At 41.3% G+C, this 25,048-nt stretch overlaps 1 protein-coding gene across 4 annotated transcripts in view; it reads left to right on the forward strand.

The window, feature by feature from the left end:
* Nucleotides 1–25,048, forward strand: part of Cep192 (centrosomal protein 192) — an 85,714-nt gene that overhangs the window by 57,266 nt on the left and 3,400 nt on the right. For 3 of the 4 annotated variants that reach the window (XM_028864656.1, XM_028864658.2, XM_028864659.2), the window contains 16 exons: nucleotides 267–357; nucleotides 1,134–1,310; nucleotides 5,715–5,975; nucleotides 6,327–6,442; nucleotides 7,973–8,082; nucleotides 10,144–10,294; nucleotides 10,558–10,760; nucleotides 10,983–11,109; nucleotides 13,418–13,523; nucleotides 14,248–14,452; nucleotides 17,241–17,320; nucleotides 17,913–18,008; nucleotides 21,785–21,904; nucleotides 22,324–22,445; nucleotides 23,919–24,048; nucleotides 24,686–24,744. In XM_028864656.1, the coding sequence (XP_028720489.1) occupies nucleotides 267–357; nucleotides 1,134–1,310; nucleotides 5,715–5,975; nucleotides 6,327–6,442; nucleotides 7,973–8,082; nucleotides 10,144–10,294; nucleotides 10,558–10,760; nucleotides 10,983–11,109; nucleotides 13,418–13,523; nucleotides 14,248–14,452; nucleotides 17,241–17,320; nucleotides 17,913–18,008; nucleotides 21,785–21,904; nucleotides 22,324–22,445; nucleotides 23,919–24,048; nucleotides 24,686–24,744 (2,154 nt within the window). The remainder of the gene's footprint in view (nucleotides 1–266; nucleotides 358–1,133; nucleotides 1,311–5,714; nucleotides 5,976–6,326; nucleotides 6,443–7,972; nucleotides 8,083–10,143; nucleotides 10,295–10,557; nucleotides 10,761–10,982; nucleotides 11,110–13,417; nucleotides 13,524–14,247; nucleotides 14,453–17,240; nucleotides 17,321–17,912; nucleotides 18,009–21,784; nucleotides 21,905–22,323; nucleotides 22,446–23,918; nucleotides 24,049–24,685; nucleotides 24,745–25,048) is intronic. The other variant, XM_028864657.1, reaches the window with a different exon arrangement.

Genomic DNA, 25,048 nt, shown 5'->3' on the forward strand with positions numbered 1-25,048 from the left:
ATCATACACATATTATATATGAATAAGGCCATCTGAGAAGATAAATTAGAGAGTGATATTAAGCTAAAAACCTTCCCTGTTCAGTCTTAATAAGCCTCGCGTTTCCAGAAACAAGTTCCGTAATTGTGGAGCGATGACTCCAGCCTCTCAGTGAGTTGCACAGCCAGCCTCTCTGTGGACTGTGGTCAGGTGCAGTTGGCTTCATTTTTGTCGCTGTAGCACTGTCCATGGAAAAGAAGACATTTAAAATGTGTGATTGTTTTCAGACTCCAGAAACTAGTTTTAAGAAACAGTTCGACAACTACAGCCCAAAACTTGCGACTACTTATTAAAGGACAGGATCAGGATTGCTTTCAGGTTCGTACTATGGTCTTTGTTTTGTTTGATTTAAACACTTTTTAAAAATTATTTCATTTCATATTTTGTTTTGTGTATGCAACAGGGTCTCACTGTATAGCCTAGGCTGGCCTGAAACTCATGATCCTGCTGCCTCCCATAGGCCTATACCACCACACGTGGCTTCGTATTAATATATGTAGACCATTTGTTGTCTTATTTGTCTGAAATCAATCTTATTATGTTGCTCTGGCTGACCTGGGATTCGCTATATAGACCAAGCTGGCCTTGAACTCACAGAGATCCACCTACCTCTGCCTCCCAAAGCTGATTATAGGTGTATGCCTCCACACTCAGCCTAGACCAAGTGGTTCTGATTTTGGTTTTTTCAGTGCTGGGGATGGAACCAGAGTCTTGTACATGCTAGGCCAGCTCTCTACTATTGGGCTGTCTCCTCATCCAGACCCACTGATTTTTTGATTGTAGGTTTTAAAAGATTTTTAAAATTTTGTTTCATGTGTATGAGTGTTTGCCTGCATGTATGTTTATGCAACATGTGCATGCCTGGTGCCCATAGACTTCAGAAGAAGATGTCAGATTCTCTGGGACTGGAGTTAGACATGCTTGTGAGTGCCATGTCGGTAATCGAGAACTTAACCTGGGTCCTCTATAAGAGTAGTGCTCTTAATTGCTGAGCCATCTTTCAGCCTCCAAGACTAACTGTAAGAGTTTGTGTTAATGTATGTTTCATTTGTGCCAGTATTTGAGTTTATATAGTGGTTATTTTTAAATTGTAGATTAAGAACACTTTTGGCTCAGAAGAGAGATTGACCAGTAACTGTGAGATCAGAATTTGCCCAGGAGAGGATTATGTAATCTCTGTGTTATTTGCACCTACTCGATTATCTTGTATGTTGGCTAAACTAGAAATCAAACAGCTTGGAAATCGTTCACAGCCAGGCATTAAGTTTATGGTAAGAGAAGTTCACTGCTTTTTTCCTTCCATAGAGTTCATGTTAAGTAATAACCATTGCTTTAATATTGGTAAATTATATATTCTGTTTTTTATAGACTTATAAACAAATTACAAGGTAATTATCAAGTTATTAAAAGCTACCATTGTGAGATTCATATAATTACCATGTATCCTAAAGCTTTTAAATTTTTATTTCAACTTGAGAAATTTGAAACATACCTAACATAAACACATTTTGGGTAAATCCAGATAGAGCTATTCAACTCAGCAAACTATTGTCTTAGCACATTTGGTCCACTATAAACAACAGATACCACAAGCTAGAGAATTATTTTATTATTTTATCTGTAGGAGTGTTTTGCTTACATGTCACTGTACCTTGTGTGCGTCTGGTGCCCATGGATACCAGAAGAGGGTGTTGGGTCCCCTGGAACTAGAATTACAGACTGTTGTAAGCTGCCATATGGGTGCTAGGAATTGAACCTTGGTTCTTTGGAAGAGAAGCCAGTGCTCTTAACTACTGAGCCATCTGTCCAGCCCCACACTGGATAATTTTTAAACATTTGTTGCTCATAATTCTCAAGCTGAGAGTCCTAAATCAGTGTGCCAGCAGATTTTGTTGCACTCGGTTTCAGAGATGACTTACTTGTGGTGCAAGAGTGATGCTGCACTCTCTTCACCTGTTTTGCTGGTTTTTGTTTGTTTTTGGTTTTTCGAGACAGGGTTTCTCTGTGTAGCACTGGCTGTCCTGCAACTCACTCTGTAGACCAGGCTGACCTTGAACTCACAGAGATCCACCTGCCTCTACCTCCCTGAGTGCTGGGATTAAAGGCGTGCGCCACCATCGCCCGGCCCCAATTCTACTTTTGAAAGTAAGGCTGTCATGACTTCAGCACTTCCTATAAGTCCTGCTCTCTAATGCTGTTATGTTGGGGATCATTTCATCTTACGGATTTTGTGAGACACCAACATTCAGACCTTGGCAAATATCTCTTGATACAGTTTCCTAGATTATGTTCCAGATAGTGGGCCTACAAGGACAAATTTTTAAAAATTGATTTAAAACCATTTGCACAAATATATTCAGAACTACAGATAAAAGGTGTAAATCACCGAGGAAAGAGAATAAGGGCAGTGCAGTCGGATGACACCAGCTCCACAGAAGTAAACCCTGCAGACTGCACACTTATCTGGCAGTGAGGCCAGAATGGAAATTTGTCTTCTGTTTCTTAGTGTCAGAAAGGAGCTTGGCCAAGATAGCTTGTCTGACACAGGAGTTAGTGTTGAGGTGCTTCCTTGGCCCGCTGGTCAGCCAACCTGTTTGAATATGTACGTGGTTGTTCTTAGAACTTGTGACAGAGCTTTAATGTGTGGGTGCATAGCACTCTGATCGGGTTTCCTATAAAAGTAAAATCGGCTGAAAATGCTTAGATTAGAGCACCGACTGCTCTTCCAGAGGTTCTGAGTTCAATTCCCAGCAACCACATGGTGGCTCACAACCATCTGTAATAAGGTCTGGTGCCCTCTTCTGGTCATACACGCTGTATACATAAATAAATAAATCTTAAAAAAAAAAAAAAAAAAAAAAAAAAGTAAAATCGGGTTTGTGGATAGGACTAAATGGACTGTGTTGTTCACACTATCCTTAGTATAGTGTGATTAATTCCAGGCCTTTTAGCTGATATTCGAGGTTGTAGGTCATTTGATCTAACAGTCCGTAGTCCTAGTTGTAGTCTGCACCGTCTTAAACTAACCAGAGTCTTGGAGCAGCTCCTGCCTGCGTAGATTCTATAGAGCTGGGTAGGGCAGGTTTTCTGTAGATTCCCCAGTTCAAAATGGCTTATATTTCATGAGAAGACTTAGACTGTTAAAGTTAAAATAGCCTAGTGAAGTGGTAGGGGAAACTGGAGGGAATCTAGAGAGTCAGCCCTGTCTTGGTCATCTACACTCCCTCTGGATTGGCACTTCAGGACTTTACCTGTGACATGCAGCTTCTTGCTGTCCCCAATGTTGTGTTGGGTTCTGAGGAATGAATGGAATGTTGTGTGCTCTGAATAGCATAAAGCATGATGGACTGAAATAAAAATTAGTTGTTCTTTTTGCATGTTGAATACATGTTAAATATCATTAATTGGTAGGTGGAATATCACATTTTGTTTTCAAAATAGCCTGAGATAAAACTGGTCTCTCCATTCTACACAAGTTAACTGAGGCTACGTAAGTGTAGAGCCCACGTTGGTTTCTATGCAGTCCCTGTGGTGCTGAAGAACAGCTCTGTTTGTAGTCTTTGAGAGCAGTGGTTCTCGACCCAAGGCTCTGTTGCTTCCAGAGACTTTTGGCAGTATCTGGAGGCATTTTTGATTGCCTTAATGGAGACTAGGACAAGAGTATTATTGCCATATGCTACACACACACACACACACACACACACACACACACACACACACACACACTCATCTCACCAAATATCTGGCTCAAAATGCCGATGGTATTGAGCTTAAGAAACCCTCCTTTAGAGCAATGATTAATCTATGGACCTGTTGGTCAAGTCAGGTTGGTTTTAATTACAATTTTTGCTTTTGTGTTTTAGCATGTGTGTGTGATGTGTACATATATGTGCAAGTGTGTGTGTGCATGTGTGTGCATGCATGCACATGGGGGCCAGAGGTTGACTTTGTGTATTTTCCGTAGTCACTTCACTTAATTTACTGAGTCAGACTTTCCCTGACCCTGGCACTTGCTGTTTGTACTGAGTACTGAGTTACAGGTGGATCTGAACTCCAGGTCTTGTGCTTGTGTAACAAGAACTCTAGCCACAAATTCTTGAAAAGAACTGCATCTGTACTGAGCATGTATACTGTTTGTTTTGATATTATTTTCTAAACAGTCCAATAGTTATATTATATTATATTGAATATTGTATCCTCTAAAGGTGTTCTAAGGGTATGTGGGAATGTATGTAGGTCATGTGTAATCACACCATTCCATATAAAGGACCTGAACATGACCGAATTTGGTATTCATGGTTATAGGAGCCTTCCTGGAACAGATCTCTGAGGACAGAGGGACAGATGTTCAGAAAGAACACTTACATTGAGTATTTATTTATTTACTTATTTACTTACTTATTTATTTATTTATTTATTGGTTTTTCGAGACAGGGTTTCTCTGTGTAGCTTTGTGCCTTTTCTTGGAACTTACTCTGTAGTCCAGGCTGGCCTCGAACTCACAGAGATCCGCCTGGCTCTGCCTCCCGAGTGCTGGGATTAAAGGCTGCGCCACCACTGCCCGGCTCTACATTGAGTATTTAAAAGCTGCCTTTTCCCTTTATCATTTTCTGTTTAATTTCATGCAGCTAATTTACTCAAAATATAAAAAGTAAAAAAAAAAAAAAATTGAAGTATTTTTGGCTCTTGTAACTATAGGAAGTAGTTTTAAATGATAAGATTTCTAAGTTTCTGCTCTGGAGGTCTTGGAAATGTTACTATTTTATAATAAATCAAGCAAATTTATGAGGAACCTAAGTTTAGTTTTTAATGTTGTTTGATGAAGTACATAAGGCAAATCAAAATCAATTGTTGATTTTTACATACTTTCGAGGATCTGTTTGGTTTTAGAGATGCCTGTTGACCAGCATAGAAGGTTATTTTCTAGCAAGGTAACTGTTTCCCTTACTTTCTTTATAATGGAGGTATCTGTGAGCCTTTTTCTGTTTTTTTTTTTTTTTTTTTTTTTTTTCTGGAAGGCTCAACTCCTATAAAAACTACAGCAAGCATCTCTCAAACCTGGCTTCCGTCTCAGGCTTCCAAATCCCTGCCTTGTTTATGCTGAGAGTTTTGGGTACTGGTATCAGTTTAGTTCCTGTTTGCACACTTCTCTCTGATAACAGCTCTACTAAAAGACTATGAGAGGGTAGGCTTTTTTTTTTTTTTCCTCCTAAAGTACTCTGACAATTTTTCTGAATTGCTGAGAAGTTGAAAAACTACCACCGAGATTCTACAGTTTATGCATTGGTGTATTTCTTACCACAAAACTGACCACCTACTAGTGTATCTGTGTTTTTAGGCATTTCAAAATAAATTATAGTTGTATGCTTCACCTTACAAATGTATGCAAGCGTCGTTATACTAGTTTTTATTGTTCTTTGGTTAAGTTTAGCTTTTGCAACAGGAAATGGTTGATCTTTATATAGTCAGATGCAGTTTGGAAGTGCTGTGTATATAATATATGCAAACAAATATATAATATATATGGTAGACTAGAAGTTGGGTAATTAATTACTAGCCCATGGATACAAACACTAAAACTTTAATTGTACTAAATCTGCTTTCTTCTGACTGTAATACATTTTCTGCTTTCTATATAAAAATAATTTTTGATGTGTCTATTTTTTTTTCCTTAGATACCTTTGTCTGGATATGGAGGAACAAGTAATCTTATTTTAGAAGATGTTAAAAAATTATCTGACAGTTACTTGGTAACAGTGAATGGCTTAATTCCTGGCAAAGAAAGTAAAGTTACTTTTTCTGTTCGCAACACTGGCTCTAGAGCAGCCTTTGTTAAAGCAGTATGTTTTAAAGATTCTGAAAGAAAAGTTTTGCTGGATCCTAAAATAATGAGGATCTTTCCAGATAAGTTTGTGCTTAAGGAAAGAACCCAAAAAGTAAGTATAAAATCTCTGCCCTAAAAACTAAAGTTATGTTTTGATTAATATTAATTATGTATTTTATGGCCAAGGGATAAAATCATTAGAAAGGAGTAAGGAATAGAAGTACTTACCTAGTTTTTCTGGAAGACCTGTACCCGCAGGGTTTCTCTGTGTTGCCCTGGCTGTCCTGGAACTGTTGACCAGGCTGTCCTCGTACACAGAGATCTCCCTGCCTCTGCCTTCCAGCGTACTGGCTGTTCTTGTGCCTGTGTTCTATTTAGTATTGCAGGACTGTTCACTGAGAGTGAGATGACTACTGAGGAAAATACTGACTGTTGGCACTCGTGGTTTTCTTTTGTGTATCAGGATGTTACTTTACTGTACAGTCCATCAGACAGACAGAGCGACAGCAGACCCTCAACACAACTGCTCACTGTCTACTTCTTTGGTGGTGACGAGATCTCCAGAGAGCAGTATCGAAGGTACACACTCTGTTCCGACAGTGTTGGGAACTGGTCAGTGAGAGCAAGGAGAGTTAATGATTTGGAAGTTTTAGAACATACCTATTTATTAGTCAGCTGATAGGTGAAGAAAACATTGGTAAATTGGTGTGGCTCAAAAGTTGGCATAATGTGAGTTAGAAATACTTGGAGGAAACACCTCTGTTTTCCTGCATTCTGCTTTCTTTCTTGACATAGGGAATATGCCTCTTTTTCCTTATCCAAGGACTCTACTCCTAACATACTTAAGAATATATCAGATCAGTTTAGAAAAGATTTTAAGAACTACTGACAGATTATATTATATAAATCTACATGATTAACTTAGAATATTTCTAGAAAGGTTAAAATTACTGGAAAATATAATTGTATTTTTAAAATGTGTAGGATGGTTTAACTTATAGATACTTTATAAAATTTGATACATCTAATGTAAATGATTTAATATACTGAGTTGGGAAGTTTGGAATATTGCTCTAGGTCAAGTGTGATTAAAAAACGGTACATTGTTATGTGATAAGTTCTGGGTGCTTCTTATATAAAATTGAGTTTCTTTGGCTAGAGAAGCTGAAGGAAGTTCATGATGAGAGTGATAGCTCACTATGTGATTCTTGGAACCTGGCTCTTTTATTTTTTGAGACAGGGTCTCTCTACATAGCCCTGGCTGTCCTGGAACTCACTTTGTAGATCAGGCTGGCTTCAAACTCACAGAGATCCATCTGCCTCTGCCCCCCTGAGTGCTGAGATTACAGGCGTGTGCCACCAAGCACTGCTGAACCGGGCTTCTTAATTAGTTTAGAATAATTTGAAGAAATCAGATCATCACATGTCCTGTTTCCTTTTCTCTCTACTGAAACATAAAAAATACAGTGTATTGTTTCATAACTCCTATTTACCACAAACTTATGATGCTGAAATTTCCTTTTTATATGAACATTTGAGAATTACAGAGATGTTAATAGTTTGTTTTTCACTGCAAAGAGATCGTTTGGAAAATGCTTATTTCTACAGTAGTTATGTGGTTACTTAAATATTTCTACAGTAGTTATGTGGTTACTTAAATATTTCCCTAAACAGCTTATCTTTCTTTCTTTCTTTCTTTCTTTTTTTTTTTTTTTTTTTTTTTTTTTTTTTTTTTTTTTCTTTCTTTCTTTCTTTCTTCCTTTCTTTCTTTCTTTCTTTATTTATTTATTGTCTGCCACTGAGGCAAGTTTTATGACCAAATTGTCACAAATAATGAAAAGATAGGCCTTCAGAAGGATCTATCCTTCTTTCTTCTCTTACATTAAAGAGCTCTTACTTTGATATTACTATTGAGCTAAAACTAATGATTTCACTACCATTTCAGCTGAACTTCCGAAAACAGGTTTGGCTCTAAAAAGTACTTATATTGTGACTTAAGATATATGCTCTATGAATGAAATACCATGCTGTTAGTGGGGTTTGCCAAATACTTTAAAATCTGATGTAAGTCACTTTATATATAAAGTGAATAAAGATCTCTTCCGGCAGAGCCCTGCTGCATAAACCAGGAGTCACAAAGCAGATACTTCCGGAACATAGTGTGCTACAGAACATTGACTTCGCTGAAGCATTTCAGGATGAGCTACTCATAGATGAAGGTAAGAACTGTAACATCCTTCATCTTTTGGGTCACTTGTGGTATTATCTAGGATGGGGTGTGAATAGGAAAGTGGTTAGTTTACATGTGGTTAGCTGAATCTGAGCAGTCTGAACCTCTGACTTTAAAGACTATCAGTGAGTTCAGTGTCCTCTATGGAATGGGAATGGCATCTACTTTTCATCCTTAAGGGTTTTGAAAATCAGATGGAAGAACTTTGGTTTCAGTAATGTATGTCAGTAAAGAGTAGGCTCATGAATGGAAGGAGGATGGGGCCATTATTACACTCATTTCATGCTGTTTCAGATTTCTTGATCATGTTTAGAGATGTGGTATCCAAGACATCCCAAACACACATGCAGAGTTTAGGATAGATGCTTAAGCTCACTTGAGAGAAACACTTCAAATATTTAATTGTATTTGTTTATCTATACAAAATAAATACACCAAGACATACAAACTGTAAAAATGCATATGTAATTTTTATAGTGTTGTTGATAGTAGTAAGAAGTTAGAAGTACCCTAAATGTCCAAGCATATAGGGCAGAATATTTATAGCCATTAGAACAGTGATACGAATTTGTGATAAATGTCATTTAATGAAAGTCTTCATTTATTAAGAAAATATCATTCAAAATTTTCATAGCAAAGTATCATTTTGGTAAAATAATATGTAAATATTTATGTAAATAAAATCACACATGAATATACACATTTAGGTTAAGGTCCATCTTTGCTACTTTAGAACATCATCCCTTCCTCAGAGGAAAGCTCTAGCTAAGAGCTAAACTGCATTTTGCTGTGGTCGTACGTAGTAAGTAACATTGCAGCTGTGGTGAAGATACGAATAAAAGCAGGTAGAGTTTGCAGTGGTTTGGAAGTTGGCATAATTCCACCAGCTAGTGATAGTCCATTCACCTGCTGAATAAATGCATTCCGAAGAGAGATGGTACCAGCTGTGTGGACACTAGAATGCAGTGCTTCCCCTGAAGGACTGACAGATGTAGAAGACAGATGTAGGGAAGACTAAAGTGTGTTGTGAGGAGTGAAGCACTGGAGTGTGTTTAGGAATGGGAGAGCAGTCACTGAGAATGAGTTGACTGTCAAAATATACTTGAAGAACAGGAAATGTAGACAAAGTGGAGAAGATGGACCAGGATGAGGAAAGATGCTCCAGGGTAGCTCCTTGTCCAGAAATTTAAGAAGTGTGTTGTAAGAAGCATTGTTTTGGTAAACCTATTAATAAGAAACAACTACTCTCATAATTTGTAGACATGGTATAGTGAATATAAATTTAAATTTACTACCTGGCATGGTGATACATGAATGTGATGTAAGCATTTGGGAGTGGATTCAGGAGGATCAGAAGTACAGGATCAGCCTTAGCTATATGAGATCCTGTCTTAAGAAAAACAAAACCAACAATTTACTGTGTTATATTTTGATTTCCATTTAAAATGTATAATTTTTAAAGGATAATAGAATGAAATACACTCCATAAAGATGTTCATGATGCTCTCCCCTTTTTAATTAATCTAGAAACATTTAGTAATGCTAATAGTGACTGGTTCCTAGATTTACTGAACTATGAAACTTGCCTTTAGCCTTTTTGTGCTTCAGATTCCTCCTTTTAAATGTGCACCTCGTAATACCTACCTCAAAGAGCCACTCTGGAAATTTAGTTCACCTGAAGAACTAGAAGAGTGCCTTGCTCACCATATATGCTTTGTGCCATACATATCTTGAAAAATATTCACATTTTAAGGCTCATGGTGTCCCCGAGATAGATGAGCACTGCTGTTCCAGATCACATTTGAGGGAACTAAAGCTCAGAGGCCTTTATCAAGTTGCCAAAGGTTACGGAGTAGCAAAGATGATCATTCATATTTGGGTCATAGTTTGTCAGCTCTGGTGGTGGATAGTCTGTACCAGTCAGTGGTATTGATAATTGAGATGCTTCCTACCCCAACTTAAGACAATAATATGGCTATATGTGTAAATGTATTGTTTTGTGCTGTGCTTGCATGAGGATTTATGTGTTTCAAAGTGTATTCTTTTGCAGCATGTGATCTTCCTCAGCGGCCTAATGATATTCAGCTCTTTTATGGAAGCATGCGTAAAATTACCCTGTCAGTAATTGGAGAATTCAGAGATTCCGTTTCTAACAGAGAATTTCTTCAGCCTTCTTCCAGTGCTAGGTTGGAACCTAAAAGGTAAAATAAATACATAAACAAATCTTTTGCTAGATTTCATGACTGATTCATACTGCAGCTCATCTTCTTCCCACTATGCCATGTTATTTTTTCTCATTTTTCCTCCTTTTAAAGCTTAATTTGATTATTTAAAGCTCCTAGAAAAGTTCAAAAATAATAGTGCAGACAACTTCTGAAAACTCAGTACTCAGATTTCCTAGTTGTTAACATTTTTGTTGCCATCTCTTTTTTATAGAAATTTTTGTCTCTTTTCTGTTTTTAAGTGATTTTCCCAGTGAATCTGGAACTTCTGGAAAACAAAGTGGCAATGTCTCTTTGGATGTTTTACCAGTTAAAGGCCCTCAAGGTCCTCCTTTTCTCTCAAAAATTGCCCACCCAGCTCAGGACACACCAACCTCTGAAGAAAGGTGGGCTGTCCATCCGGAACACTTGATTCTGGTAGCTCCTCCTCCTTGTGAATACTTGGGTAAGATCTTCTCAGAAGTGCATGTAGGAGTCAGAGTTTGCATCTCTGTAGCTGAGTTATTAAGAAGACATTTTAACACAGACTGGAAATTCCTATAATTGAACTGTTGAGAAAAGCAAAATAAGCTATTATTATAGAAGTGCATTTATTCAGGATTCGGTATTACTAACATTTGTTTTTTCACTATGGCTAAATGAAATTAACATTATTTATCTGTTACAGTAGGTGACATGGCAAAAACTGGACGTTTCCAGATTATAAATAACTCTGTTAGGGTACTAAAATTTGAGCTATACTGGCCAGCACATTGCCTGACAGTCACACCACAGCATGGATTTATTACACCAGAGTAAGTATGTTTTTTGTTTTTTTCTGTGTTATTATTCAGATGCCATCATGGAGGCTCCCCGCACCCCACTCCCACCCCCTTGAGACAGGGTTTCTCTGTGTAGCTCTGGCTGTCCTGGAACTTGCTCTGTAAACCAGGCTGGCCTCAAACTCAGAGATCCATCTGCCTCTGCCTCCCAAATGCTGGGATTAAAGACATGTGCCACCATGTCTGGCTTTTTGCAGGCCTTTTAAAACAAGATATTAGTTATATATAATGAGTATAGAACATGTGTAAATGTCTTATACACATATTTTGACCTTATTTCCCTTCTGTTCCCACTCGCCCTGATTTCTTTCCTCAACTCAACTGAAGGACCAGGTTATCTCATACAGCTGTGTTCAGGGTTCAGTTGTAGAGCTCCTGCCTAGCATGTGTGAGGCCCTGGTTTCTGTTCCCAGAGCTGCAGAAATAAGCAAATAAAGTTAACCAGGGGAGATTTGCCCTGTGCTAACAAAGTCACACATCTTACTGTGTGACACGTAGTTTAAGAGATCAGACACACAGCTAGGTAGGGTACCCTAAGACGGAAAAGAGACGTGATTGGTGAGGAACAGAGACCCTGGAATGGAAGACATCAAAGTGTGTCTGACACACTATTCTGCTCACAAAATCACAATGTAGGGAATAAAGCCAGGGATGTGATGAGGGTTGGCAGTCTTCTCAAAGCCTAGCTGTTTTGCTTTCTCTCTCCTTGGTTTGAAATGTGCATTGTTTTTTGTTTGTTTGTTGTATTTTTTTCTGAAGACATTTTTAAGCCAGATATTCCTGATTTGTAATATGTCTGAACCACAACCTCGTTTATAATGTTCTATATAAAATGTCCTAAGAAAGAGTCTTTTTGGGTTCAGCTGTTCCTACACAGGTACTGTCTACACACAGCCTGATTACTGACAAGATGAAAACCACAGCTTTGCAGCTTTGCAGAGACTTTTTCTCGTCAGCATAGAACTCTGTCATCTAAAGTGCTTATTGTTTGTGATTAACTGCACTGCAGAAGAGCAACATGGAGCTCATTCACATTTGCAAAATTATGATTATGTATTTGTAGCATTTGCTGGGCTGGTGCTGTGAACTGATGTAAGGATAGGGTATCCAGAGTATACCTGGAGAAAAGCAATCAGCTCAGCTTGCACTGAGTGCTTATCACACGCAGCATTCCCTTGCTAGCTACTGAGTCAAAAGATAGGGATGATAGAACAGTTACTTTACAGATGACCCTGGGGGCCCCATAGATCAGCTGTTAGTCATGGAAAATCATTTTGCTATGCTATTTTTAACAAGTGTGATTTTTTTTTTTTTTCCATAGACACAAGTCTGATCTCTTCATTTAAGCTTACCTTTAGGTCCTGGAAGAGAAATTTGAGAACAGAGAATAGCAATAACTGGCTATTTAATAACCGCCCCCCTCCATTTACTCTCATACTTCCTTCCAGTTTACTGGAAAGTTGATTTGCTGTGTGCTGTAACCACATCATCCCTAATTATCAGTGGCTCAGAGTTTGTGTAGTATGAAGCTGTCTGGAATTGATTCTGAGGTGATATTTCTAGTCAATGTTTTATCCCAGAAAGAGTTTTTCCTTGGACTGAGGGATCTGTACCAGTATACTTTTTGTTTGCCATTGTTGGGTATTGAGGCTAGATGGACCATATGAAAAAGTTGGCGCGGGAGCTAACCACATTCTTTGTTTTTTTTTCCCAGCCACAGGAAACGATTGATGTAGATGAATTTCTAAACGGTCTTATTAAATAAGAAACACAGAGCCAAATATAGGGGTGAAAGCCTTAGAGATCAGGGAAATAGTGAGAGACACCAACCTTACCTCTCCAGCTCTGCAGCTACCAAAAAGGAGCTACTTCCTGTCTAACCTGCTCCTTTATTGCCTTGCTGTTCTGCCCTCTCATTGGCTCTTAGCCCAGCTACCTCACTTCCTTGTCACTGCCTGTCTGTACAGACCTCCAGGTCTCTATGGTTGGTACTGGGATTGAAAGTGTGTGTCACCATGCTTGGCTCTGTTCCCTAGTGTGGCCTTGAACACACAGAGACCCTGCCTGCCATGTGATCAGATTAAGGGTGTGTGCTACCACCGCCTGACTTTTGTGTTAATGGCTTGCTATGTTCTCTGATCTCCAGGCAAACTTTATTTATTAACATACAAATAAAATATCACCACAGATTCGTTATTGTAGAACAGTATTTGTAACTTGTCATTACTACTGTAAAAGTGAAGAGTATTCTCAGTGTTCATTATTAATTTTTTTTTTAAAGGAGTAAAATACAAATTCTTGTGAGTCCCAATTCTTCCCTGTCCACAAAACAATCAATGTTCCCATGGGCCGGCTTGATCTACGTACACTGTGATAATGGAGAGAAGGTATGTCTAAGTTATTTTTCTGAGCAGCATTCCTTTTATTTTGTAGCTTCAGTTTCACAGTCCTTATTAACTTTTACATTTCGGAAGTCAAATGAAACCCAAGTAGGCATACTTCTCAGAGCACTTCGTACAGAATTTTGCCCTTAGTGATTGGACAGTTTTATTGGGAGACAGGGATGGAAAATAAGGACCTAGAAACGATTGCAAATTATTTGCTTTAAAATCAAAAGGGAGGGAGGCAGGGAGAGAGGAAGGCAGGGAGGTGGCACAGTGGGTGAGCACTTGCCTTCTGGGTGTCAGGACCCCAGTTCAGAGCCCCAGAGCCTGTGCGTCTGCTCATCCTAGGGCTCCCAGAGCAAGATGCGAGGCAGAGGCAGGAGACTCCCTGGGAACTCACTGGCGTCTTAGCCAGTGTACAAACTGACAAATGAGAAGCCTTACTCAAAACAAGATAGAAGGAGTACCAACACCCCTGTGCGTGCTCAGGCACATGTGCGTGCACACTCACACACCTGTGCACACTCACACACCCGTGCACACACATGCAGAGACAGCAGAAGGAAGGAGGGAGGGAAGAAAGCTAGAGAGGAGCTAGAATAAACTTTAATTTCTGAATTCATCAGTGTTTCATTTGTTTGGAATCTCCTTACCATAATTTAAAAACCAGAATGTGCCTTTTAAACTGGTAGTTACTTATGTGTCTTATTCATTTGACCTATTTCAGAAAATGGTAAAAGTTCAAATTCGAGAAGATTTGACTCAAGAACCTTTACCTCATTTGGCCTCCAGTACATTTGGAAATCTTGCCCCAGGACCTGAACCTTCCATTAGCCATTTGACAAAACCAATAACAAAACCACCTTCCACAAAAGTTGAAATTAGAAGCAAGACAGTGATTTTTCCTCCAACAGAACCTGGTAAAACCTCAGGTATTGTATCACAAAGTTAGGTCAGTCAGATGTCAGCTGCTGCGTATAGTCTATGCTTTGCTTTTAATATAGCTGTGCATTTGTATACTAGGTCTCAAAACCAGAGCATCACACACGTTAGTGCTTTGCTGCTGAACCATACTTCTAGCCCCTTGTGCTCGAAGTTCATCTTAAGTAAATACATACAGTATTTATATACTGTATACTTATACTTAAGGAGAAAATTATGGAGTCGTTGGCAGTCATTTCTCTACTTTTTTGGTTTTTTGAAACAGGGTTTCTTTGTGTAGCTTTGCACCTTTCCTGGAACTCACTCTGTAGACCAGGCTGGCCTCAAACTCACAGAGATCCACCTGCTCTGCCTCCAGAGTACTGGGATTAAAGGTGTGCGCCGCCACCGCCCATGGCATTCATTTCAATAATGGGATGGATTTGGAAATACAGTCTTTTTTTTTTATTATTACATTTATTTATTTTTAAGATTTATTTATTTATTATATATACAGCATATGTGACTACAGGCCAGAAGAGGGCACAAGATCTCATTACAGATGGTTGTGAGCCACCATGTGGTTGCTGGGAATTGAACTCAGGACCTCTGGAAGAGCAGTCAGTGCTCTTAACCTCTGAGCCATCTCTCCAGCCCCGGAAATACAGTCTTAAACTCTGAAGCCTAGGCTCAAATAACTGTGTATTCCTGGTATTTAGGTATTATTGAATGGCCGTTGGTATCCTGTTCCAACCAGATCTCTAACCTAGTAACTGAAGAAGAAAGGAGATGAGTATCTTAGGGTTCTATTGCTGTGAAGAGACACTATGACCACAGCAACATATACTGGGTCTGGCTTACAGTTCAGAGGTTTAGTCCATTATCATCGTGTTAAGTAGCATGGTGACACACAGGCAGACATGCTGTTGGAGAGGTAGCTGAGAGTTCTCTATCCGGATTGGCAGGCAGCAGGAAGAGAGAGTGCTCCTGGGCTTCGCTTGGGCTTCTGAAACCTGAAAGCCCAGCCTCAGTGACACACCTCCTCCAACAAGACCACACCTACTCCAATAAGGCCAAACCTCCCAATAGTGCCACTTTCTAGGAGCCTATGGGGGCCATTTTCACACCACACCACAGTGTAGATGAGAGACCAAGGCTCTGATACTGATAGATATTTAGGTCCTCAATAGGCTAGCTTCCCTGCCCATTCCCCGTGTGTTAAGGGACTGTTGGAACCATCACTTTCTTGGGGCATACTGAGAGTAGATTCAGTCATTCATTTGTTCAGTTTTGAACAAATTTGTTCAGCAATGAACATGGTCTTTACCATCCATTAGGTACTCTGTAGTTAATGTTAATGTCTCTTTTACCTTTTCCTCACTGACTTTTGCTAAATGAATAGTAGTATTTGGGTATTCCAGAAAAGATTTGGGTCCCTGTCTCACTGAGACATACGGTACCTTTCATTGACTTTGTTTCCTTCTTTGTAGGCCTCCTGGATCTTACTGTTTACTTCTGCTCTCACTCTGCTCTCACTCTGTCATAAGACCATCCCTGTCTTTCCCCTGCTTCAGGGATTTCAGTCTTTCCAACCTTGTTGAAGTCTCCATTCCAAGGTCCACAGCCTTCATGGCCTTACCACTTCTTTTCCTAGACTCCTTGAGTCTTCTGGCCTGTCCCTGATAATCATAGTCTTCCCCCTTTCCCTTGACTCCTGTGCCTTCTTGTTAAACCTGTTCAAACCTAGCTGTCTGGCCACTCGTGTCCCCACTGCAGCGAGTGTCAGGGCATCACTGGGCGAAACCATATAGGCTTGCTGACAGATTCATAGTCCCAGATGTCCCTTTATCATGTGTTCTCACCAGCAGTCCATGTCCCAGCTGTTCCTTGACTTTGCCTCACACAGAGAGAAGTCATCAGGCTAAATGAAATCTGTTTTCTGTCATAAAGGAAGCCTTCTGCTTTTAAATCGAGTTAAAGCCATCTAGCCTGCTTTCTCAGGACTCTCCCTGCCCCCACCCTTTCCTCTTGCCCTCCTTTTCTCCTTCCTTGTTGGCTCCTTTCAGTGAGCCCACAGTGTGTGCTGCCGTCACAGACACCTTAACCCCCACCCCCTCATCTTTCTCCATAACCGCTACCTCTTAGCACCTCTCTCCTCTGGTGGCAGGGTCCTGCTCCCTGCCTTCCCTTTCTTAGTTTGGTTAGGTGCCATCACGATGTCAGGCCAGCTTGATCAGAGCTGTTTTGTTGTATCCATAGCTTCTTAGGCGACGCTGTCCCTTCCTCCATGAACTTTTCACACCTCGGGTACTGGTGATACTCCTGGATTTTCCTGCTCCGTTCCTTTCAGAATTTCTTGAGACTCTTGTATCCCGGCTTCTGAAGTTACATCTGAGCCCTGGGCCCACTTATACCCTCCTGCCACCCATGCCCTTCCCCCTTCTTTCTAGTCTCCCTGAGCAGTGGCCTGTAAACGGACTAGTGACTGCTCTTTGCTCAGGTGATGTGTTCTTAGAGGTGTCGGACCCAGGACAGAACCTCTCTCCCCCTAGCCTGATCGTGTGAGTCATTGACACCTGTCTTCCCATTGCATTATAATCGTGTTCTCTTGTTTCAGCCCTTCAATATCTTTGCATTTTTCCTTGAAGAAAAAAAAAATCCAAAACAGGATCTCTGGTTCTCTAGAAACTTCTGTAGTTTCTACTTGACTTGATTCTGGTACAGTAAGGTCATGGGGTTTTTCACAGAGCTGCTTGCCACTAGCCTCTCAGAGTACAAATGTGCATTTTTTCTTTTCAGAGAACTACCTGGAACTGGAGAATTGTGGCCCCACCAATGTGAGGTGGCACCTGTCATCCTTTGCTCCCCCGTATGTCAAGGTCAGTCATCTCAACTGTTCAGACTGTGGGCTGTTCCAGACCCTGACTCCAAGTGCAGGTTGAGATGCTGGTTGTTGGTTCCACCACTTTATGCACTGGTGTTTTTCTGTAGGTGGGGATGGCCTGTACCCATGCTTTTTCACCAGATAATTCTGAGAGTCAAATTAGAAAGCGTTTTTTAAAAGTGTAAAACATACAAAAAATGCTTTGCTTGCTCCACTTAATTTTCCTAGTTCTGATTTTTACCTGAAATAAATTAGTTTGGGAAATGTGAAGGGTTTTGTTATCGAGCCCCACGTGTGCACACCCTCCTTCCTTTCCATGCACACCGTGTTTTGTGTTCACTCATTGCTGTTCCGTCTGTCATGTGGCAGCCCCTGGGAGCTGCTGACATAATGACATGGGCGGAGCTCAGCTGGGGAGAAGGCCCTTTCTGATGGTTCTTGACCTGTTTTTGAGATAGATTTGTCCTGTCCTCCATTACTATAAGAATAATGGGATCTTTTTTATTAATTTATTATATTATGAGATTCTTTATCATTTGAATAGTAATTAAATAGCCATTTAGTTATTTAAAATGATTATTTTCCAGGGAGTTGATGAAACTGGAGATGTTTTTAGAGCTACCTACACAGCATTCAGATGTAAACCTATTTCTGGCACACTGGAAGGCCATGGAATCCAAAAGGTGAGTTCTGGAAGTTTTTCATAGACAGCTGGTAAGAACATGATATTATTCTACGAGGAATGAATCATGTGACCTGGTCCCTTCAGACCAGAGCTGCCCCAGAGCCAGCTGTGCACTGGAGGAGAGGTCTGCTGGTACAAGCATCCTTCCAGTGTTTGCTGGCAGGGAGGACAGCCGCGAGCGTTCAGTCAGGACCGTAGTTGTACCTGCCAGCCATGGCCGCTGAAACCCGACCCAACAGTCAGCAGAGTTATCAGGATATTCTCATGGGCAGCAAATCCTTCCAGCTGTTGTGAGCTTTTATTATTTTCAAAGGATGATTTTTTTTAAAAATTATTTCTTTTATTTTTGAGATAATATACTTAGATTGTTTCCTTCTTCCCCTCCTCCCTCCAAGAACTCCAAAACCAAGGAGTTCTTACTCTCTTTCAAATTCATGACCACTTTTTTCATTATTTGTTACATACATAATCCTACTCAAAACCTTAGCTAGAGGTCTAGAGAAATGGCTCAGTGGTCAGGAGCACTTCTGGCTCTAGCAGAGGACCCAAGTCTGTTTCCCAGCACCCACATCAGGTGGCTTATACCTGCCTGTATCTCCAGCTGCAAGGGACCCTGCTGAGATGTCCATTTGTGACTGAGCACTCCCTGGATAATGACTCCTGGCATTCTGACCATTTGTGAGTTTCTACAGTAACCACCATCTGCTGCCCAAAGGAACTCCTCAGATGAGGTCTCAGGGCTACACACACTCTGGCTAGAGAGCCAAGAATTCTTTTTCTTTCCTTCCTTCCTTCCTTCTTTCCTTCTTCCTTCCTTCCTTCCTTCCTTCCTTCCTTCCTTCCTTTCTTTTTCTTTCTCTCCCTCCCTCCCTCCCTTCCTTTCTTTCTCTCTTATCTGTCTTTCTTTCTTTCTATCTATCTATCTATCTATCTATCTATCTATCTATCTATCTATCTATGTTTGTTTATATTTACTTAGAAATGTAAGCTCCATGGTGTTTTTTATTTTATATTTTGCTGTTGTGTGACTTTTCCTAGGGAAATGTGAATAAATAGACTTTCAGTCTAGAGAGGACACTGACAATAATTGCACCTAGTCTAGCCTGGTGAATTGAGTTACTAAATAGGAATATAGGGTGATTCCAGGGCAGCTGCATCATGGAAAAATAGCAGTAGTGTGCAGTAGACTTTTGAAGTATTGACCACTGTGATAAATCGAATGAGGTAATAAACATGAAAGTTTTTGGGGTGTGTATTGAGTGTGTGGTGTGCCTTAATGCTGATTGTTTTTTCCTCTTTGTTATGCTTTGAATTTAGTTTTTTTTTTTTTTTTTTTTTTTTTTTTTTTTTTTTTTTTTTTTTTTCTTCGAGACAGGGTTTCCCTGTGTAGCTTTGCGCCTTTCCTGGAACTCACTTGGTAGCCCAGGCTGGCCTCGAACTCACAGAGATCCGCCTGGCTCTGCCTCCCGAGTGCTGGGATTAAAGGCGTGCGCCACCACCGCCCGGCTGAATTCAGTTTTTAAAGAGGCATGACTCTCAGTGTTTCAGAGCAGTTGCCTGTTTTGTACCTATACAGGATGTCATTGTTTTCAAGCTTGTCCCTCCTCTTCATTGTGTGTTCGACCCCTGGACTAGTGCTCTCGCCTGGGCCTCTTCTGCCCATCCCTCTAAGCTCTCAGAATCTGGGTTATTATCCTTATGCTCTGCAAGGCAGGAATGAGGTCACTTACACGTTTTAATGTTTAATGTCCAGACTCAGAGACACTAACTTATTGGTGATCACTGTTCTTTGATAAAGCCAAGGCTTAAACACTGATTTTTATAAAGCACTGCTTTAAAATATTGTCACATGGTTATAGTGAGATGGTAAGTTCTCTTGTCCCAGGATATCTAAGAATGGAGTGGGCCGACAGTGGAGGGAATCAGGGTCTCAGAGGGAGCTTTATTTGCCACATAGGAGCAACAACTTCAGTGGGAATGTGGACTGCAGCCCTGTGCACTAGATAAGGTACCAGTCAGAGGCCGTACCAAGTGATACAGCTTGAAGGCTTCAGAAGGTCTTGGGATGCCAACAACAATAATTCCATGCAGAGCAAATCTGCAGAAAGCAGGTCACAGCTGCAGAAATGGATTCCTGTTTGAGTCTTGGAGGCTAAGGCAAGAACAAGTCCCCCTACCTGCAGTTGGAGGTTGAATCTTGGAGGGCAGAGCATTAGGAGTTCCTGTGAGTCGCTCACTTGAAGCAGAAACTGCCTTTGCATCAAGCCACCGATGGGTCGGTCTTGGCGGCAGTCTTCTTTCCTGGCTGCAGAGCCGGCTGAGTGGATCCTGGCTGGGAGCCAGGCTCTGAGGTCTTCCTTCTCTTCCTCCTCAGGCAATCTGACCCATCTATCTGACTCTCTTGAGCTCTCCCTCCCATCAAACCCAGGAGGAGAAAGAGAAAGCATACCAAAACTCAAGGGTATACTCAGTCAGGTCAGTAGGCTCTGTCCCCTGCCACTGAGGTGGTAGGGAGGCACATACTTAGCTGTCAAAGGGGGCACCCCTCGTTTTCCTCAGCTGTAGGCGGCTAATGACCTTTGCAGAGAGGGGCAGCTCCTGCGTTCTCCACCAGGAGCCATTTTGTTGCTGTGGTGGTGGTCCTCCTCCTCAGACAGCGGTCAGATCCTCACCCATTGGGGATGCGCCTGCGCTCCACTCCAGCTGCACTATCAGTTTTTGTTCGGTAGGGTTGGTTTGCCCTATTCCTAGCCACCACTGCGGTGTCCCTGGGGTCTTGCCACCTCGTCAGGCTGCCAGGCATAGCTTGCTGCTGCTTTGGGGGATTCCTGCATGGGTTCAGTAGCAGCTGGGCTTTGTGTGTGAGCTTCACTTCCCTTGCTGCCTTAGCGGCCGCAGGGGAGCCAACCCCCAACAGTTGGAAGGTGGCAGCTCAGTTGATGGTTGCTGGGTTCCATCCAGCCAGTTGTGACCGAGGGTTGCCTTTGGGCACAGCCTGTAAGAGAAGCAGGGGTTTGTGGTTGCTGCTGTGCAGGTTGTCTTCAGACCCCGGGTACTGGATACTGCTGCAGAGCTCAGATCACTGTTTGAAGCCTTCCTCCTGCTGCCACCAGCCAGCATTGCCTTCGGGGGTCCCTTAAGCCCGATCAGTTGAACATCACAGGACAGCTAGCTCTGACTAGCATTCTGAATTACTTACTGTATGAGCTGTTCTAACCTGGCACCATTTGCTTTATTGCGCTGGTCACCCTAACCTTCCACTAGTCTCGTGTCTGCACTGAGAAGGCCTCAATGACGATGTTGAAAGAGTAGATTGTTTCCATGGTGAGATTTTTCCTCCAAAAAAGTGTGTACTGCACAATTGAGGGAAATGTTATATATATAGCTTTGAAAGTTGCATATTTTGGATATGTTATACTATGATAAAATTGTCAAATCCTTCTTTTAAAAGTATTTTATTAGTCTATGTATATGAGTGATTTCTGTTTGTTTATAATTGTGTACCATGTGCATGCAGTGCCTGAGGAGGCCAGAAGAGGGCCCCAGATCGTCTAGAACAAGAGTGATGGATGGTTGTGAGCCATCGCATGGGTACTGAGAATGGAACCTGGTTCTCTGCAAGAGCACTGAGCCATCTTTCTAGCCCTCAAATCCAGTTTTTCTGGGTGGGGGAGACTACTAGCCAATATAAATGTATTTGCTCTTTTACTTGGTTTACACTAAACTTTAAATCCCTATTCTTTGTTTAAAGTTGGGATCTTTTGTGTTATGTAGGTCTCCATCATGTTTCTGCCCAGAGACAGAGGGGATTATGCCCAGTTTTGGGATGTTGAGTGCCACCCTGCTAAAGAGCCTCACATGAAACACACATTGAGATTCCAGCTCTCTGGACAGGTGAGTGTTGGCCTAGATACAATAAGCTGATGATTGTGTATATAAGTGGAAAAACATCTGAAAATACATAATAATTTCCTGATATGGTTTCATTCCAGTAATTTGTTGTAGCCTCATATCCTAAGTTTCTTATCAGTCAACTGACATCTTTGCAGTCTGCTTTTGGGTCTGTTGTCTGTACTGCACATGAACTCATGTTTGACTTAATTATGTAAGTTGCTGTCTATATGTAGGTGTGTGTATGGGCATTTGCATTGGGGGCAGCAGAATTAGACAGAACAGAGTTTGCAGTTCTAGGGATTTAAAAATAATCATGTCTTTACAGTTTTTTAAAGAAAATAATTCCCATAAGGAAATGTCCTTGCTTTCTGGAGTATTCACCTTTTCTCCTCCCACTTGGTGACTGTTTTTCTGCACAGAGCATCAGAGCAGGAAATGATTCTGAAGACTCATACTCCTCTGGAGATACCCTCATTAAAGTAGATCCTGCAGTCATGTCCCGGAGGCTTGCTGTGTCAGAAACATCTACTCGCATCCCTGGGTGTGTACATTGTGTCCCTCCTGAGAGGGACTTTATCAGTGCCATAAAGGTGTAGCACTAACATCCCTTTGTGCTTCCAAGAGTCACCTATACACTTTTCTGTTTGTTTGTATCTCTGTGCAGTCTTGTCTGTCCTGGAACTCACAGATCCGCCTGCCTGCCTGCCAAGTGCTGGGATTAAAGGCGTGTGCCACTATACCTGACTTTCATGTACATTTCTGAGGATAAATATTTTTATTCATTTTGGATAAAAATAACTAATTATTACCCAAAATTGCTGGATCACATGATAAGCATGTTTAACTTTAAAACAAGTTGGCAACAGTTTCCCACAAAGTGTTTGTACTATTGTATATTCCCGTAAGAAGATTCTGGGGCTGGAGAGATGGCTCAGCAGTCAATAGCACTGGCTGTTCTTGCAGGGGACTGGAGTGTAGTGCCCCCCTCTGTCCTCCATGGGTACTGCACACACAGGCCCTTACATAGACATATGCACACAAATAAAAACAATCAAATTCTTAAGAAAGTCGGGGTTGGTTTGTTTGTTTTGGCCAGGCTAGCCTACATTTGCTGTGTAGCTGAGGATGATGTTAAACTTCTCATCTCTTACCTCCACCTCCCAAGAAGTGGGGTTACAGCCATCATGCCCAGATCCAAAGTTCATCATTTTTATTATTTTTTTAAATTTATGTTATTTTTATTTGATGAATATGTGTGCTTGTGTGAGTTTTTGCCACTTAAGTACAGGTGTTGTTGGAGTCCAGAATAAGGCATCAGATCCCTGAGAACTGAGTTCCTAGGCAGTTGTGAACCACCATGTGGGAGCTAAGAACAAACTCAGATCCTCTGTCAGAGCAGGAAGGGCTCCTAACTACTGAGCCCTATCTCCAGCCCTGAAAGTGCATCATCTTTCTGCTGTCCGCTTCTCTGTTCATCTCGTAGTCTTTGAACTCTGATGCCAAACAGTGCTAAAGATGGCGGTAGGGTGGTGGTGGGTTGCTTTGGTCTTGCCTCCACAGTTGTCAGATGGGGAGGTGGGGGCTGACAGTCCTGTCTTCACACTGGTGAGTTGGATCATAAGCCCTGGGGGAGTAAACAGGAGAGGTGGCAGACAGCTGCTGGGGACAGTGTCATGCCAGCAGATTGAAGTCCAGAGAGAGGCAGAAAGTCAGTGTATAGAATCCGGACTGAAACAGATACAGTACCCCCATTTCCATGGGAAAGGCCAAGGGTCTCAGGTCAGCATCTTAGGAAGTATGAGTGGTCCAGGTGACCAGAACTGAATCAGAAATGAGGATGAAGGCACCTTCCCGGTGCCTCTAACCCAGCATTCCTGGAAGATCCTCCCTGTGGCGTTATTGCATAGACTAGATGAGCTCCAGTACAAGAGTCTCTGAGTTACTCCAAATGTAGTGCATGGAAACATTGTTACAGACTGAGTAATGGCCTGTCATTGTAACCCTGTTCGCAAAGCAGGCAGCTTGACTCAAGTCACTGTGGAGTCTATGCCCCGAAGGATGTCTACATGTTCCTGCCAACCAAACTTGGGGAATCCAGGACCCTGAAAGTCAATTTGCGAAATAATTCTTTTTTAACTCACAAAGTAAGTTGAAAATGTTTTTGTGGGCTTCCAAAAGGTCATTTCTTTTTTTTTTTTTTTTTTTTTTTTTGTTTGTTTTTTTTTTTTGGTTTTTCGAGACAGGGTTTCTCTGCGTAGCTTTGCGCCTTTCCTGGAGCTCACTTGGTAGCCCAGGCTGGCCTCGAACTCACAGAGATCCGCCTGGCTCTGCCTCCCGAGTGCTGGGATTAAAGGCGTGCGCCACCACCGCCCGGCCAAAAGGTCATTTCTTAATGATTAGAAATATATTCTATAATATTTTAATTGTAATGCATTAATTTTTAAAAATGCTTTAATACTGTCTCTGAAAAGAAATTCATTTGCAGTTCATGATCTTTTATTTGAAAATCAAATTTAAAGAATTTTAACCTTTTTTTTCTTCTGTATCCTTTACCACACAGTATATTTCTAGGTAACATTTACATTAGTCAAAACTGGAGAAAATTCACTTTAAAACTCTTTTAAAAATGTGTTCCTATTTACGCAACTCTCTGTTGTCCTGCCTAATTTTTTTTGGCTGAATCTAAATTTATGCAGTTTATCTTTTAAGCAAAGCCAAGTTTTATGTATGACAAATACCAAGTTTTCCTGCCGTCACAAAATGTTGCCTGTTCATTTCCAGCTGAAGTTTTTGAGCCCCAGAGAGCCTTTCTACATCAAACACTCCAGATACTCTTTGAGGTGAGTTTATCAAGAAAGCCCGTGTTCTTCTGAGGGTACAGGGCCTGCTTTGGGGGTTGGGGGCAGGAGGAGGTTCCTCTTTATAGCTTCTCTTCCTGGTGCTGGCAGCGAGGAGCTCCTTGCTCACTTTCACAAGTAGCCAGGGAAGCGGAGACTCTGCCTAGAGTCTGTCATTGGTCCCTGTGGGTCCCTTGACAGCGTGGTGGCCCGCAGGCTTTGCTCCAGTGCAAGTCCCTCTGGCTTGTAGCTTAATAACCTCATGGCTAACTGGTAGGATAGTTCCTGCTTCAGATGTTGTTTTCAG

The sequence above is a fragment of the Peromyscus leucopus genome, chromosome 19 (assembly GCF_004664715.2).
Source record: "Peromyscus leucopus breed LL Stock chromosome 19, UCI_PerLeu_2.1, whole genome shotgun sequence".
In the NCBI taxonomy this organism is placed as follows: Eukaryota; Metazoa; Chordata; class Mammalia; order Rodentia; family Cricetidae; genus Peromyscus; species Peromyscus leucopus.